Raw genomic sequence first — 19,440 nt, forward strand, 5'->3', positions numbered from 1 at the left:
AACATTGCCAAACTCAAGTAGACCATAGGAAACAAAAACGGACGTATCACGGAGAAAAATATTTCATTGTGGTGTATGGTGATTTTTTAAATGAAAATGGTTGTTTGCAGCCAGATCAAAATATTTTAGACATCCATAATAACATTCCACTATCATTCCAATCATGCAATAATTTTGTTACCAATATTGATACTCCAGAAGTGATACACAACAGGAAAACAGATTCAATAATCACTGATAAACAAGTATGTTTATACAGTCATAAATGGTCCTTCAATTTTAATCTCATAATGTATTGTAATGACATGGCGACAGACATGCAGGTGAATGTTCAGATTCACAACATAAAAAATGTCCAAAATATTCCATTCATGTATGAAGTAAGACAGCCCTCTAATCATATACGTTTAAAACGTGCTATCGCAGTAAATAATCCCCCTGAATTCGAGAAAGATCTGTATACCAAAAGTGTCTTAGAGGAACAGAATCCTGGCTTGCATGTGATCACCATCACAGCCACAGATCCAGACACTGGAAATGATGGACTACTGACCTACAGTTTGGAAGCCACCAGCGACCAGAGAAGCAAAGAAATGTTTGCTATTCACCCTATCATGGGACGTGTCAACACAACCAAACGTTTAGACAGAGAAGAAATCAGCATCCATTACCTACAAGTTATAGCAACAGACAATGGTTCCCCTGCCAGACAAGCTCAAACGTTTCTAACTGTTGAAGTGAGTGATGTGAACGATCATGCTCCAATGTTTGAGAAAAGCGTTTTTTATCAGGATGTGAAAGAAAGTATAGGTATTTCCACAACAATCATGTCTGTTAGAGCTACAGATAAAGACGCAGGTGACAACAAGGAGATACGTTACAGGATCATGAACCCATCAGGACCTGCTGGTCAAACGTTTATGATTGACCCCATATCTGGAAGTATAACTACGAAGACCGAACTGGATAGAGAGAAAGTGGCCACCTATCAGCTGCTGGTTCAGGCTATGGATCAAGGAGAAGCGTCTATGAGGAAATCCTCTACCGCTACCATCAACATCAATATACAGGATACCAATGATAACAGTCCACAGTTTTCTCAGAAGCTCTATATTGTAAATATACCAGAAAGTCATGATTATACCACCTCCCCAGTCATTGCCTATGTGTCTGCAACCGATCTTGACCAAGGTGACAACAAAGTCATTACCTACAGCATCTTTGGCGGAAACACTGACAACACATTTAAGATAGACAGAAGTACAGGTGAGCTCTCAATTCAATCAGCATTGGATAGAGAAAGGAAAGATGAATATTCTCTATTAATTCGAGCTCAGGATGGAGGCTCACCAATGAGGTCAAATACTACAACGGTCAAGGTGACAGTTCTAGATGTAAATGACAATGACCCATATTTCTTTTCAGCCCCCTATCATCATTCGGTAAAAGAAGATGTTCCCGTGAATCAAACTGTGTTACCTGTCCAAGCAACAGATAAAGATATTGGACTGAATGGTGAACTAGTTTATTCTATATTGGCCACACCAGAAGGTTTTCCATTCAAAATTGATGAAAAGACCGGTGATGTAAAGGTAAAATTACCATTAGATAGAGAAACTGGAGATTTGTATAACTTTGTTGTCAAAGTCCAAGATAAAGGTACCAAAGTGAGATCTGCAACAACAGATGTGCAAATAACAGTAAGTGACGTCAACGACAATCACCCAATATTTCCTCACAGTGTGTACAATTTGACTGTCCGTGAAGATGAAGACCCTGGTGTTAAGGTCATTTTGAGCTTGACAGCTATGGATGCCGACAGCGGTGAGAATGCTTTGGTGGATTACTCGATATTTTCTGGAAACCAAGATGATGCTTTTAGAATAAGCTCTCTTAATGGTGAAGGGTTGCTTAAAGTTAACAAACCTCTTAACTACAAGCAAGTATCTCGATATGTCCTTGTTGTCCGTGCAACAGACAAAGGAGGAAAGTATGATCAAGCTGAGGTTCATATTCTTGTGCTGGACACAAATCGTCACACACCTGTGTTCCAAGGAACTCCCTACACTGTTAATGTTGAAGAGAATACTGCCATTGACACATTTGTATACCAAGTAATGGCATTGGATGAAGACGTTGGAGAGAATGCTCGATTGTCGTATGAACTACATGGATCAATCTCATTTTATATAAACTCCAATACTGGTGAAATTTTCACAAGGGTTGTCTTAGACAGAGAGAAAAAGGCTTCTGAAGCCTTTTACGTCACTGCTCAAGATCATGGTGTTCCCCCCAAAACTGCAACTACTGATGTGAATGTCATTATTACAGACGTAAATGACAACTCGCCAGAGTTTGATAAAAAATCGTATGTCGCAAATGTCTTAGAAAATGCTCAAGTTGGATTTCGAGTTGTACAAATAAACGCCACAGATAGAGATGAACAGAACTTTGCACTTATTTCTTACACATTTCAGGGAGGAAATGATGGAGATGGTGATTTTGAAATTGATTCCTCATCAGGGACAATTCGTGTGGCTCAGTCGTTAGATAGAGAAACTATAAGTTCATATGAACTGAAGGCTTTTGCCGTAGACAAAGGTATTCCAGCTCGGTCCACCTCCACCATCATCACGATACATGTACAGGACATCAATGATAATCGACCAGTTTTTCCCAGTAAAACCATAGAAATCAAAGTGATGGAGAATATCCCGCTGTATTCCGTTGTTGCTCAGGTATCAGCTGTTGATCCCGATGAGGGGGACAATGCTGTTGTGGATTACGAAAAAGTCGGAGGTGGTGATGCAGACAGTTTTCAGCTGGAGCACCGTACTGGTGGACCAGCAATTCTCAAAAATTTGATACATCTTGATTATGAAGAAACTAAAAAAGTGTACCAAGTTTTGATTCGAGCAAAGTCTGACCCATTCTTTAGTGAAGCTCTTGTCCTAATCATGGTTCAAGATGTAAATGATAATGAGCCCATTCTAAAGGATTTTACGATCATTTTCAACAATTTTGAGGACAATTTTATCACAGGAGCAATAGGACGTGTACCAGCCACAGATCCAGATGAAATTGACCGAAATAAACTCACTTATGAGTTTGTTGCTGGAAATGAAGCTGACTTCCTTCATCTGAACCAGACCACAGGGCAGATAACTCTAAATTACAGACTTAACTCAGATGTTCCAAGGAATGGCACCTTTCAAGTTAAAGTTTCAGGTGAGTTATTTTTATGACTATAAAAGATGATATATATTTTTTTTTATTTCATATGAGATTTATGAATCTAGTTTCACAAATGTGATAATGTTAAAATCTTATATAAAATGAAAACAAATTTAAGATACTTATTATCACATAGCTCCATGAAGTTTTTAACAGGTCCATTTTGATGGACAACAAATTTGTGACTGAAAAAACACTCCGTAGGATCAAGTGACATATTTGAAAATAGTTAAATTTGTGAATTCACTAGATAACAGGCATGTTGTGTGTTGAATTAGAATAGGAATTAGTGTTCACAATAAACATGTCTATTTTAATGCAGGAAGATTTTTAAAGGTTATTTTGTGAAGAATACTTGGCAAATCACATAGGAATTGAAAAAAACAGGTGTTAATATATTATTGAAAATCTTTAAAGACAATTTTTCTCCTTTGCAATTACAATATGCATTTTGAATACTATTCTCACTTAACTTATGCTGAGTTTTGTATAATTTTGAGAGGAAACAAGCAAGACTGAAATCTTTGATTTTCAACTTTGTTTTGATTAATATTGATTTTATAATTAATGTATTATGATGAGGTATTCAAGGATAAAAAAAGAAAGAAAAAGCATTAGATTTTTCTCTTTGGCTGAGATAAAACTAATTTACTGACAGGTGGAGGAGAATGATAACAAACAACATACATATGTTGACATATGTAGCCTTTTGTTTATAGATCCCTGGGGCTGTTGTTAGAAATTCACACATTTGTTGAAAGGCAGAGGACAATGGAACTAGAACTTGCCACTGACAGCAGATTTTGATGTGCTGTCAACAGGTTTCAAAATTTAATTGATAATGATATGGTAACATAAAAGTGTCAAATTGAATTAGACAGCACATTGCATCATATGTGACACAACCATTCTGCGCCTGTAGGCAAACCAATCAGTTGGTGCCACAACAGCACTAAAGAGAAATTGGAATTTGCCACTGATATTTATTTTTGATATACCAAAGTTTTTTATTTGTTATTCAATTTCCTTGCAAAATAAATAAATTGTTTGTTTAATATTAATAACTGTAACTAAAATCCCTGAGCATGCATCATTACATCTGATTATTGATGCACATGTTATATATATATATATATGTATGATTTCTCTTGTTGGTATCACATTTTGCTATAAAAAAGGGAAACACAATCTGAAGCTAGAACTATTTAAATGTATTCAAACTGAAATGAAAATTTGAATGTTTGATTATGGTTAAGTAATTTATGAGCAGAAGAAAAATGTGTGACATGTGTTTGACCTGTGATTGAAATATATATATCTTGATCAATTGTATAATTGAACATGAATATGTGTATGCATAGTTCTGATAAATATCAGGTCATGTAAAGCTAACAGGTATAAACATAGGATTAATGACAGGATGATGTGAGATAATGTAGATGGATAGCTGACCTGGGGCAATAGCAAACTTCAACATCCCATCACTTCCTGTGGAAGTGTGAATCTCAATTCTACATACAAGCACCTGCAGCATCCTGCTAATGACTGTAAGATATGTGGACTTACAGGAGTTTTAATTAGATTACGAGTAATCAAGAATTGTTTTAACACAATAAATTTGAGATTTCAGTCTATAGATCTATAGTTTCTGTTTATGGGGTTATCAAGAGGGGTGTTGTCATGTACTGGGTGGTCAGAGGGTGCAGTGGTAACACACTTGCTGTTCACCTTGATGTCTGGGATTTGATTCCTATTTTGAATGTGAAAAGGTACGGGATCACGTGTCTGACCTTACAGGTTTTCTCCCTAAGTAAGACCCCTTGAACGCTGACATCTAGGCCAACAAGAGTGATTAATATAAGCCTGTATTTATAGATGTTGATACTACACATATATTACTTAATGATGATAAATAAAAATAACAGTATTCAAAGATATGAGGAAATATTTTCTGTACTCAAAACTTCCTTCAAAAGATGATATGATATAGCTGCGTCAGGGTATTAAGTTTACAATTAAATGATTCAGTAAAATGGAGGACTACTGTGTTTATAGATTGATTATTATTTTGTATATGTTTTATTTTAACTGTTTTAAATAGTACTTTAAACAGTCCTATATCCTTTCTTTGCATACCCTGGTGTAAGAATTTTAGTCATTGTTGCATAATTACCAGAAATTTTACATGATATTAAGATAAAATATTTATTTATGTTGATCAAGGACAAGTTAATAGTAATTGTCATATTTGAGTTATTTTAATTAACAACACCATGAAATAAAACAGGATATGTTTTGTTGTAGAATTGAATATTTAAATCTAAACACATGCACTTCTCTTCAGAAAACATCTTGATGCAGCAAGTTCTGAATGTATCAGCTGTTGGTAGTCAGTATATCATACTGTATGTTTAGATATAGCATGTATGATGAAAGAACTACAAAAACAGTCTTATGTGTTTTAACATGAAACAGTCGATAGCATTTAAGTGAATCTCTAGCTTGCTGGTTAGTACAGTGGAAAGTAGAAAAATAACGTGCCAAGTCTGTTTAGAAAGTGTTTTTACAGAATATTTATTTATAAGCCCAATGTGTAAAGACAGGTAATGCAGCTGATGCGTTTTAGTTCATTTTTAGTCTACATCTTAACAGTAGAGCTGGTTGGTTGGTTTTCAGGTGCTATGCCCACTTAAACACCTTGGGTGGGTGGGGGGGAGGTGGGGGGGAGGGTTGAGGGAGAGGGTAAATGCTGTATATAATAAGCATCTAAACAGACATCTTTGTATGACCTTACCCTGTTTGGAAGATACCTACTTAGTCACTATAATACTTCTTCATATGGTTGCCTGAGAAGTTTTGTCAAATATTTAGATTGAAGTATATATTCTGTTAAGCCTGTCATAATAAAATTTTCACTAATCCCCAGATATATTTTTAATGAATGGATGTTTTGTGATACATATATTTGCGATGTAAACAGAGCTGCAGGAGACATGTACATGTGTTGGTACAGGTATACTCCATACCTGTCTATAAATATTCATGTCAAACTGCAACATTTCCTTCGTAAATATTTTTGAAGTAAAAAATTTTAAAACTCCAGTCAAAGGCATGTATGTGGTACAGTATGATATATATGCAAATAACCTGTATATTTTGTTGTAAGCCTGTGTATTTGAAACCTATCTGAATGTAATTCTATCATTTAATTCTACCCCTGGTATGCTGTATATATGAATTTCCTTATGACTGGTATTCTAATACACTACCAGACAGAAATACGATCACATTCCCCGTTAAAGTTACAGTCCGAACAAAGATAGTGACACCACAGTTTTTTTACTTGCTTTTGTGTAAGTTTACCTGTATACCAAATTCAACAATTAGACCTTATACCATATTCCACAATGAGACCTTATATAATTCTCGTTTTTATTAGTAAAATCAACATTTCAGTATAATTGGTGTACAGGTGACTGGCTCCGACATTATTAGAATAAAAATCTATATTATGAAAACCTTTCTAAACAAAATCTGACTTTTTCATGAACAGATAATATGTTTTCAGAAAGACATTGTGCCATAGACTTAAGGCATTCTTCAGTCAATGCAAAGGAAGCAAGGGTTGTTTGTTTACTTAGACTCTGACGGTTAATTTTCTGAGTATGATTAATCAAATGAACTCACTAGCCCGTATTTTTATAGGAAGGTTAAAAGATTAATCAATATAATTTGACTTTCCAGAAACATTTTGTTGTGCCAAACCAGCACCAACAAGTGCATATGCCCTTGAAGTGTAAAATACTTTATTTAAAAAAAGAAAAATCTATCAGTTATATTCTAAGGAAGGCACCTGCTCTGCTTCAGGGATATAACTGTAATATTTCAGACTTTTTCTGTTCCAATCATTTAAAGATTATTGTTTCCGAGAACACCTGATCCAGCTAGCTTGCCTGCCTTGTTTCGGTTCTAATTAGTCACTACTTCTTTTACCAAATGATGATTATTATCGGAATTCTATTTTCAATATATTTTTGATACTACTTTGGGCTGTTGTAGTTATAGAGGCTCTGATTGCTCAGTCAGTATTGGAGCATTGGTCTTCGGAATCTCTGATGAAGAATCATGATGTCATGTTTATCCCGCTCTATCTGTGATGGTTTGACTGTTTCTGAGAAACAGGGTGATCAGCTGTCTTAATGGTGTTCTTCGGCAAGTCACTTTACCCTTTATGCACTGGATTGTTTGTAACAAGCCTCCTGTATTTTGTTTTTGAGGTAGCCACTACAAGGAAACCCCACATTAAAATGACTTTAATTGTTCACAAGGCAATACCATATTTTCCAGATTATAAGCCACAATTGTCTTTCTCCATGGACTGGCTTATAGACCAGTGCAGCTTGTATGTGTGGATGAAAAAAAAATTGTTAGAATGAAAAAGAAACCACTTAACAGCATCATTAATTGAATTAGGAATTTTCAGATAGGTCTATACAAAGAGACTTGATATCACTGCATGCAGTTAATTATGTATAGGGCTGAAAATGAAGGTTGGATTTTAAAGTTTCATGTTGAAGGTGAAACATGCGGTTTTGATGGTTTTTTTAGTAAACAGTTCCTTTACCCCCCTTTTTTTGAATGCAGGAATGAAAGAACTTTGGGCAAATGCATTGGTTTCCCTTTTTTTCAAGGGAAGACATGGATGCCACACCAGATGGGCATCCAGGATAACTATAAATATAGGGGTGGGGGAAAAACGACAGGTAGAAATTTTTTTAATTATATGCATACAAACTGCTAGGGGTGACAAAGATATTAGATAGTTTAAGGTATGGTTTTATCTTTCCTTGCATTAACCTTTGACTATAGATATAGAAATGATAATTATATTATAGTCTCAAGGAATTTCTTCCCTTAAGGCTCCATGGACCAGTGATCCCTATGTATATTGTTCAAATAAGACTGCTTTTTCTGACCTTGTAAGAGGTATGGTACAATTTTGTACCTGTAGTGAAGTATGGAAATAAAGGGAATATATACTTTTAATTTAATGATGACCTGTTATTTAAATAGCTCACTTTTTCTTTTAGTATTAAGTTCTTTAACAGCAAGGCTAAATTATATGAACTCTCCACACCAAAGCATATAACTGGAGTGGATGTAACAGACAGTATAGATCCTGAAATACAAAAACTATCATTAAAAATACATATAGGACAGCTAACTTTCTAGTCTAAGCCAGAGCAATTCTGCCAACCACCACTTCCACAGACAAAATGCCATTGTCAGATTCGCGTATCTATTGATTTATGAGGAAAACATTACCAGGTTTTACTGAATTTCTTTCTTTGTCATTACTGGCATTGTAGAGCCAAACCCAGGTGTTCTCTACCTGTCGTTTTTGTAACAGATACAAAGGTTCTATAGGAGTTTCAGATCCATCGTACATGTAGCAACAGAGAGTGGATGAAAAGATTCACAAGAAGCCTACTTGGTCACCACAATATTTATGATTTTTGAATCCATATTTATATTTCATCACAGTAATCTCTTGATATTTTTAAACAAATAAATGTTTTTTAAATGGTTCATTTTTTAGCTTTTTAGTTTAATGTTTGAATATGACCTAGAATAATTTGTTCATGTATTTATACACAGTTGCTGTGTACAATAATGGGCTACTGTGTATAACTAACAGTCATAAAGCAAATGTGAAAGTTATTATCAATGAACATATTGCATATAAAGGAATCTGTGATAAGGAAGTGGTTTTTTAAGAATGGAACATGTTTTATTGCAGATTCCTACTGTTAGGATGTAAATATCAACATTCATTTTATGTTTTAATGTGATTCTTTGATAATTGTTAATTGTGAAAGTTTAACAGTAAAGAAAATTTCTGTATAATGCATACTAAAAATTATCCTTAGTGTTTTAACTATCAGGTGATGTAGCAATGATAACATGGTTGTTTTATGTAGAACAAATGTATTTATGGTAGTATCACCATGATTCTGCTGATATAGAAAGAAAGTTATGGTAATTTAAAACAACTTCCATTACCGGGTATATAGATTAGCCACAATTCTGTCTGGTGTGAAATATCGGACATTTGTCTCATGGAAATGTTTTAGCCTCAGGTGAATGGGGATGTTAATTGCTTGTTCCATTTGTCCTCAGCTCTGTATCTCCGCAAATAGATCTTGTTTACTTACCATTGTCAATGACAGGCGAGAAGAGATGAGTAGATTGTAGACCAGAACCTGCTACTAATATACTATACCATTAGCAACAAGTGAATTGAAACACCAGTACAGAGGTACAACTGCGAAAAATGTCCATAATCAGCAGACATTTAAACATTTATAGATTGTGACAGGACGATAAAAAAAAAACAGTATTGATTCAGAACAAATGATGCTTAATGGTCGAGCATTGATTTTACATATTGATTTAACAAGGAAAAACATTGCTTATCGTAGGAAAAGAGCTGATGGTTGTTACAGATTGCAGGCTATTTTTTATTGTCAGCTGACCTCTGCTGAGGACAAATACCAGAGCTGAGGTTTTTGCTGTATGCATGCTTATTTGCTGCATAAATGTATCACACACTGTAAGACTTTACTGCACATGTTCATCTTTGGTTTTAGTTACTCTATTGTTAAGAACATGTGTATTTAGTTACAATGAATGTTACCGGTTTCATGTATGTGACTGTACATATAATTACCAAGCTTTCTTTATAAAAACTCACTCTTTGTTTCTCTGTGTAATTTCCATAATTTATTCTGCTGGGGTCTGTTTTCCATGTCTGTCTTAAATAATTGATTTTCTGCCAGTGTTTTGATCTGACCAGCAAAGTCTGACCAAGTAATGAGTAACTATACAATTTTATGTAGTGTGAATCTTGAAGATCTGGCATTTTATTCTTGATCTAAGTAGTGGACCAGGACTAATCAAAGAAGACTGAAAGTAGTTTATGAACCATTAAAAACACATATCTTAAGATAGCCGATAGCCCATGTGTTACAAAGTTGGTTCAGACCCCATTTCACATACCTGATAATGTCTTATTGAGGTCACACATGACTGACAATTCAAAACTTCCTTCAGATGTGACCGGTAAAAGGCTCCCTACTATGACTAGATCATTATGAAGCTTGAAATGACCAGGTAGAAATCTCATGGCCATATGTACATATTTACATTCAATGATTATGACCACTTATTGTGATATTAGAAGGACAAGTAATACTTAGCAATGCTTTTAGTATGTTTTTATACTTCAAACTTTCAGAATAACATGCTAAATAGTGAATTGTGTCCTTGTTTTGTAAGCTTCAATGTTTTCATGTTAAAAGGTTTTGACTCTGAGGAATGTATTGAAATAGTTGTGGGACTAATTTAAAATGCCAGCATATGATACTGACCTGTTGTGTGACTGAGAATAGAGGTTTGAATACAGGCCAAAAAGTTGTCAGTATTTTGAATGCTTATGTATTATATTAAACAAGGTTTATTCTGCCAAACAGCTTGTCAGGCATCAGAATTATTTCCATAATCAATATAAACAGTAATATTCTGCCTGTTGAAACTCTAATGACTTACTAGATTCAAATCTTGACAATGAATGTAAAATTTGATGGATGATGTATATGATAGGTGGGTATATATATTTCAGATTGTAAATGGCTATGATACTTTAGTAGTAGGTAATGCCATTTATAATTACACATGTAGCGTTAGGGATTTAAGAGAAGAGAAATGTTGAAAATTAAAAAAAAAAACAGATATACTATTTGTACTAGAGATTTGATTGTTCGCAATTGATGGCATTATCATCCAGTGAACAGCCAGCATGAGGCAGTTCTGGATCTCCTTGTAGCTGGTGGTCACCACACACTGAACACAATATCGGAGGCCCACAACATACTGGGAGGGTCAGGTGGTGAAGTGGTAATGCACTCGCTGTTCACCAAGCTGTCCAGGATTTGATTCTTGGAATGTATGTGAAAGGGTATGGTGTTTCCTCCCACAGTAAGACCTCTCGCATGCTTCCATTTAGGCCAACAAGAGTGATTAATATATATTGGAAAAACTTGCTTTGCAATTATTGTAAAATAAATAGAGTTTATTTTTAACATAATGTTAAGAGCAAAAATGATAAAGTGTCTCGCCCAAGGACATACCCGATACAGGCCAGGATTCATGATCAGAGCTGCATGGGAAATTACAGTGGACAAGAAAAATTGTCATTACAGTAAAACAATCATACTTTAATCAATCACGTGATTTATTACATGTAGTAATATTGTGGGAATTTCTGTTGATTTCAGTAGAAATTTTAATGTCGGGGTTAGAGACCTTAAGTTACAATTGTTAACGAACCTAGTGACTGCTAATCATTAACAAATTCAGATCTTTGGATCTTGAGATGAACATTAAAGTCGCTAATGACTAGTGACTCTGGTGAAGAATATTTGAACAGATAGCTCCATACTACTTGGCTTGTTGCATGTGATGTTACAATGATGTCCTTGTGATCAATATTTCGCGTTGTGTACCGCTATAGTACAGTATACAAATCCCTGATCAATATGGTGACTGGGGATGCCAGGCTTTGTGCACTCTCTAGTCTTTCTCTGCATCTAGAAATCTAAATTAGACCACAAGAATAGCTTAGATACTGGGAATAAACATTTAGTCTTGATTACCATAAATCTTGTGTGATGAAAAGTTAAGAAAAAATTGAGGTTATTTTATTTATTTCATTGATATTATATACTTAGTGGAAATTAGTGGATGATATGCATACTAAAGTTATGGTAATTATTATTGAAATGAAAAGATGGTTTTACAATTGATGTTGATCAGATGGAGTGGATTGAGGAAGGGAACGAAAGGGACAACATTTTATAGAAAAACGCTTAGATGGCTTTAGAAGACCCAGATTAAAATCTAATTTTCAATCACCATTTGGATAGAGGAGAAAAATGTTCATGTCAGCATAGGAGGATTAAACTAGTTGATTCTGTGGACGTGAAACCTGAGGCTGAATTTTATAGCTGTAATTTTAATTTCATTGCTGTTGAAGTGCTGCGCCATCTGCTCATGAGCAGCCATTAGGACTGAAACCAATTGAATGTATCCACTGTTATGAAATTCTAACAAGGAAGTTTTATCATCATAATCTGAGTCACCAAGATTTGTGTTGAAGAACTAATAGGAATTGTGGAGGCGTATATGTGGAAGAGTTGAATAAGGCTATAGATATTGATTTGGATTAATCTTCTGATTGCACCTGTATATCCCCCTACATATCCCAATGCCCCAATAAATCAAAGTTGGGGGATTAAGTTGTGTGTATATACTATAACTAAAATCTGGTTGTCCAACACGTGCTAGTGTACAGTCTCTCTAAATCTTCACAAACATAGTGCATGATTTGTATCCTAGAAAGTTGGTAGTTCATTTGCATTTTTGTGTCTCTCATGCATGTAGTGCCTGTATGGATTTAAGCAAGCACCTTTCAGCTTTTTCTAACATGTCATATTTTGGAGCATACGTTTTAGTTGATTTTGATTTCATGGTAATTTTGAACACAAAACATGTTTTGTGAAATATCAGAACCTCACAAATATAAAGGAATTAACTTCAGATCATTCCAAACCTTCAGAAAAACAAATGCACAACTGTTTATGAAAAGATATGTGTTTGATAAAGATCGAGCGGAATTTGTGGTAAACATTTTCAGATCTCCATTATATGTATATAATGAAAGCCAATGTCAGACAGATATGATGATCTCTGCCAGCAGAAAGCATCCTGGTAGTCATTAAATATTGATTTGACATGAGATCAGTTTTGGCATAGACACAATGTCTGACAAAACATGCTATATAGACACTGATGAAACGTTTTGTTTCCAAGTCTGACCCCTGAGATTAAACAAATTATATATCGGAGCTCCTAACATAGCGCCAACTTTTTCTGAAGTGTGTATAAGGGAGAAAATTGTTCTGTGATGTTTAAGTTAATCAATCTGAAGAATTTCAATCTTGCCATTTATACGATGAGTACAGTGTGGTATGAAGGAACAAGAACATTCAATAGTTACATTGAGGTACCTGATTGCATCCTTTCTGCTGTGACAACATTATTAGCTTGTTGACAAGGTTGGACACCCCTCTTGACTTTTATGGGGAGTGAATGGGTCAGACCCTGTGGTTTATCTTAACTCCGTAAACTCCATATGTTTGTATAGTGATATGTTTACCTTCTTATCTCATCACCTTGTTAAAATCTTTAAGTAATGGCTACATGCAGGGTAAATATTTCTGGGAATAGTTTTGCTCTTTTATGGCAGAATCTATGTGTTAATGCATATAGAAATAGCAGTGCTGATATATATATATATCATAAAACCCCTGGCAGAACCTTGGCTTTATTTATTCATTCCACAATTAAAGGGCTAATCGGCCAACATACCAATTCTGGAATTGGGGTGTTTGTGTCATGTAATTCTACTTAAGAGAAATATATATAGGTGGGCCTATTAGCAGGCATGGGCTTATTGGGGATAAATATAGTAATAAAAATAACATTTCAGTAATAACCATTGTAAATTGTATTAAAAGCATATGTTTGCTCCACAAGTATTGAGAGAGAAAGTGATGATAAATATTGTGTAATGACAGCTAGTTTTTCATAAAACTTTTATTGTCTCTTCTTAATTCAAAGTTTGTAACCGGTAAAATTTTATCTAGATTCAAAATACATATGTAGATAACGTAAATGTGTTCAATTCGAGCCTCGAAATATGTAGATAGTGTTCAGTTGTTAACATTTATTGGACCTGGACACTCAAATTGTTTTTTTAAACAAGATGTAGCGTGGATGCAGCATTGTCTACCATCATGTTTTATGCCCAAGTATTTTTGTTATTTTTAGATTTACAGTAATATATGGCATCACCATATCATTTGTATATACAGAACACAAATTAAAAACCAGCAGGAAAAGGAAAGTCAATACTATTTCAGGTTCTTGGTAAATATGGTGTCAGTTAATTCTAAGCAAATATTGGTGAACTAAGGTGATATTTAATCATATACAAATAGCTCACACAAACATTGAGTCAGGATTAAGTGAAATACTTGACAAGTCTGGTTTCAGAAACTAAAGCTAAGAGCTTGAGTGGAACATGACTTTTTGTAAGACTAACCCCTGTTACATACCAATACTAAGACAGGAACGGTATTAGCAGAGGTGTTATTTAACGATACAGTTGACAAACATTATCCAAGATTAAGTCGGCATGGACAACAGGTACTGGTAAATAGAGTATACAGAACGCACGGTAAGGTGACCATTAGGTACAAATATTGACAGAGGATAAGTCATAGCACCATTAGTCAAGTTGTTCTAGGTAAATAACACTACAGGTGTCTGTAGGGAACACCCATTGTGGTAGTGTTAAGTTAAGGTGTCATGTCACCTACGTTGTAGAAGAAAATACTTCAGAATGAAGACAATATGTACAGGTGTTAAATAGATCAAAACAGAGAAATTCTCATATTTGTTATTTCTTTTGCGATAAGAGGAAATGAATGTTTAGTGAATACTTTTGAAATTATACCTGATTAGTGAGTAAGCAACATCATTATTTTTTTGATTTTGAAAATCCAGGATCAAATTTTAATGAAACAAATGTTAGTATTGTAAAGACTTGCAAAATATATGCTGCCTGGTGCACTCTAGGTGTAATCCATATACCACAAAATTACATACAGAAAAAAATTGCTATAGCTTTAATTAAGGTATGCCTTGGATGCACTTGAGTAAGATCATGTTTGACTACCAGATTTAAACTACATTTAATTTAACTAGATTTTTCTCACATTTGTGTATATCTAAGGTAAATCTAAAAATACTAGCAAAGCAGATAAGCTTTTGTGATTTCAATATTAGTAAAGATGTTTGATGTAATATATAGAATGTTCAGACAACCAGTAAGTCTATAGACCAAACACATCCTGGATGTTTGCTTTTTACCTGTATAACAGTGATATACAATGCAGATCGACGGTATGGGCATGGAATGTAAAGTTTGTTAGGTAGAGTTCTGTGGTCTTCTATGTGTGCCTTGTCAAAACTTCATGATAAAGAATTGCTATTCGAATAGCAAGGATTTAAAAAGGAATGGTCCCAATTTGATGGTGGGCAAAAATACCAGATTTATAATCACTGTTTGCCTTAGCATCGGGACTTGTGTTAAAACCTTTCTTCACTCCCTCTTGAGCATGTTAAAGTAGGTCACAAGTTTTTGTAATAGAGGGAGGATTATAATCTGTCAAAATTTTACAACATGTTTCAAACATTAATTGAAAGTGAAAGTCCGGATATGAGTACTAAATCACTATTAAAAATTTGTTAAAGACTTCTTGAAATTTTGATAAATGAAATGTAGGTATAAGTGGTCTTTGCCGTCCTATGTAAAATATTGGACTGCGTATTAGCACTTCCATTGGTGCCTATTGTGTGATATAATAAAAGCTAAGGATGGTTATGTGTCAAAGGAAATAATTACTGACATTTTTAAAGGACTCACCACTGTTATAACATCATTTAATGAGTTCAAAAATGAAAAACTTCATTTCCAGACATAACAGATTATGAGTTTCGAAATAGAGGTCATTGAAGGTTGTGTAGTGTCTGAAGAATTTAATTTTGTGTTTAGGTTTGAGGTTTACATGTAGGAGGAGCCAACACACTCTAGCTAATTGTACAAGCATGTCTTCTCAAAAGTGCTATACATTTTGTCTGGCAAAGGTCTATTTTCTGGTTTGAATTTAAATGTTAAGGGGCATTGCCAGATCTTCGTGAATTTGTCAATGCTATTGTTTCTTTGCACAGGCTGTCTTGTGGATTTTAAGATAGATTTCCAGACTATTACTGCAGTTTTGTCGGCTCCCTAAGCACAGTAGCTGACTCATACTGATAAGTGTATCTGCAAGAACAGAAATGAAAAAACAGAAAATTGCATTACCATCACAACACTATTTTTTTTGGAAGTTTCCCTTTTTTTTTTATTTGTTTAAAAAAACACATGTTTCTTACAGTTGTGAATCTATGTAAAGATGATTATCATTATTATTATTAAAATTCTGAAAAAAAAAAAAAGAATGAAACCAAATAAAGAATATAACCAGCAACAGCAATCTGCATAATTAATAACTGACCTGTAATAAGTAGGTCAAACCTGACAAGGGTTATTTTTATCTCGTCTCAAAGGAATACTTCCTAGGGCAATATAGTCTCTGTGGGAATGATGCAATAAAGACAAAAGTAATCACCTATGGCTTGGTAAATAAACCAGCCAGTGTATCACGCAGGGTCAATACTCCGTCGTCAGGTATACAAATTAAGTGGTGCCATTAGGTGCATTTTTTTTTTTATTTCTGCTGTAATACTTATAAACCCTAGCTCTTATTCTTTGATATTGATATTTCAGTATTGTCACATTTGTGTATTAATATATATTAATATAAATAATAAATATATCTATGCTGTCTTTTTTCTGTTTTCTAACCATTTATATAATATTTATATGTCACGCAATATATCCTATATAATATTCAGGCCCAGATGTTCTGGTCTAGTATTCGAGTCGAAAATCATTATTACATGTTTAAAAATATACATGTGTACTTCTTACCCAAATAACATATCATAGAAACATGTACAATTCCTGTCAGATTGATCAATGTTTACAAACTAATTGACCAATCATAGTTTTGAATTGTAAGCCAACTGTGATAGATTTATCAACGGCAGCCATTTAAGTTTACATACAAATACATTAACATCAGTTAGAATGATTTATAAAGCTATCACATGACAAGCCCTGCTTGAGATCCATTTCTGTTATAAGATATTGGTACCTACATAGGTGCTAGAGTTTTCATCGTATGCATGGGTACTGTAAACATACACATTTTAGGGATAAACATATTTAACTCTGAAAGTATTACTTTTATCACAGTGTCTGTAGGTTGTTTATAGAACAATTAAGTACGTTAACTTGTTTACGTTTTGCCCAAATCGTTATGTAATCACCAAAACATTTGAAGATGTCTTGGTTTGGTTTTGACATAAAGTCAAAAAAGATTAAACTTTCGTATATTTTTCTAAGATATAAATGTTAGATATGATATTGGTTGATCAAAGGCTTAAAGTTGTCTTAGTGATTGATATAAATGAAATCTTAATCTTTTCAGATGGGAAGAATGATGTGAAGGCGACATGTCAGCTGTATGTGCGATTGGTTCGAGCTGAGATGTTGCAGAACAGTGTCACCATCCGACTAAACAACATGACACAGACAGCCTTCCTCTCTCCACTTTACAAGTTCTTTGTGGATGCCTTGGCAACCATTATGTTGACAGAGGAAAAACATGTGTTTGTTCTCAACATTCAGAATGACACTGATGTGAGTGCTCAGATTTTGAATGTAAGTGTATCCGTCCGCAAACCTGATGGAACATTCCACTCAGCAGAATATCTCAAAGAACAGATTTATCTACAAAGGATCTTATTGGCCAATCTCTCGACCCTCCAGGTAGGTCAAGATCACAATTTGTTGGTCCACCTGTCGTGTTACATGTTTAAACTTATTATGTTTATTCTCACCTGTAAATGAATAAATTTGGAGCATCAAAGCCTCCATACCGTATTTAACCCCCTTTTAGTGCTCCAGTACTCAAGTTGAAAGCTCCTGGTATCTTATTTATGTATCTGTCTCTAAGTTATTGAGGACTTGCTTCATAGCAACGCAGCTGTTTTATAAAAGAATTTTCTAAATTCAACTTCAATTTTGTTCATCCAAAACTTCCCTGGATGTTTATTTGGCATAATACGTTAGTAACTTCATACCTATGACCTTTGACTCCAAAATATAACTTGGTATACAATAAAACGTTCGGGTGATACAGTTGATGATATCTGATTGCAGTTGGTGTGAAGCCAGTTTCATTCTTATGTCAGTTAAAGTTTTAGAATTTACATTATAAGAATTTTAAAGTTTTCACAGATAATTTAAAAACTTCATACTTGCTATTTTTCCCCAGCGATTTGAATTTCAGCTCTTTACCTGTACATAATTATGTTGATTCTTCAGTTTGGTATTGGTAGGTCCATTGAAATGATTACTGTGAAATTTCCATGAATTTTTGTGTCCTTTTTGAATATTTGCATTACAATTTTGGCACTCTGTTGATAGTTGGTATAATGATTTTGAGATATCAAAGTTGTGTAGACTTAAAATTACCATAAGTATTTACACAAGGTGCTAAACGTCAGTATTTCCCATTAAACATCTTGTCATGATGGCTTGTTCAGGAAACCTACTATTCTGTATACCTATATATGTTCTGCCAGTTTGATGTTGGTGTGATTTCAGCTTTGTGGAAGAATGAATAGATATTAATCTCTCAAACCAATTTTCTTAAATTATTCACAATTTTCCTTTGAATATCACTAGAACGTGTCTGTCCTATATATTAGCCTCTGAATCCTTGATTTATTACTGCATATAGTACAATGCACAATGATGGCAAAGATGTGATTAGTTCTGACCGTAGAAAATCAGCAGTGAATAGGTAATCTCCGGACACCGGGAATATTTTACCTGTCAGCGATGAATACTAGGCTTACAAGTTATTGGTATTTCTTTAAAATGATATTTGATGGATGTTTTTTCACTGAGTGTAACTAGATACCCTGTTGGTATTGTGAATAAAATACACCCATCATTGGAGATCAGTATTGTCTACATCAGACTGTTTAAAACTCACATTGACAGGTACATGATCAGACATTTAGGTCACATGGGGCAAGCTTTGTTTGAACAACCTGTGTACAATTAAAAATAATTGTGGTTTCTATTTAGGAGCTGTTGTGTACATCATAAGTGATTTGAAGTGGAAGCTACATATTGATCTGCTGTAGATATGATTATAATGTATTGATCAGATAGCAGAAACTTTTTATATAAGGAATATCGTCCAACACACACAAACAGTTTACAGTAAAAATACCTGTTTAATCGTACCTATATAATAATGTGGTAGGTTGGTCGATAAATGCATTTGAAGCCGTCGGAAAACTGTTATGTGTAAGGGATTTAAATTGTGTGTCACAATGACT

At 34.3% G+C, this 19,440-nt stretch overlaps 1 protein-coding gene across 1 annotated transcript in view; it reads left to right on the forward strand.

The window, feature by feature from the left end:
• Window positions 1–305: 305 nt before the first annotated feature.
• LOC132549273 (cadherin EGF LAG seven-pass G-type receptor 2-like) overlaps window positions 306–19,440 on the forward strand; it is a 62,239-nt gene continuing 43,104 nt past the window's right edge. The window contains exons 1-2 of the mRNA XM_060213190.1: window positions 306–3,228; window positions 17,514–17,854. Coding sequence (XP_060069173.1) covers window positions 306–3,228; window positions 17,514–17,854 — 3,264 coding nt within the window. The remainder of the gene's footprint in view (window positions 3,229–17,513; window positions 17,855–19,440) is intronic.

Source organism: Ylistrum balloti, unplaced genomic scaffold, assembly GCF_031769215.1.
Source record: "Ylistrum balloti isolate Yb309-2 unplaced genomic scaffold, AGI_CSIRO_Ybal_v1 Utg370052, whole genome shotgun sequence".
Taxonomy (NCBI): domain Eukaryota; kingdom Metazoa; phylum Mollusca; class Bivalvia; order Pectinida; family Pectinidae; genus Ylistrum; species Ylistrum balloti.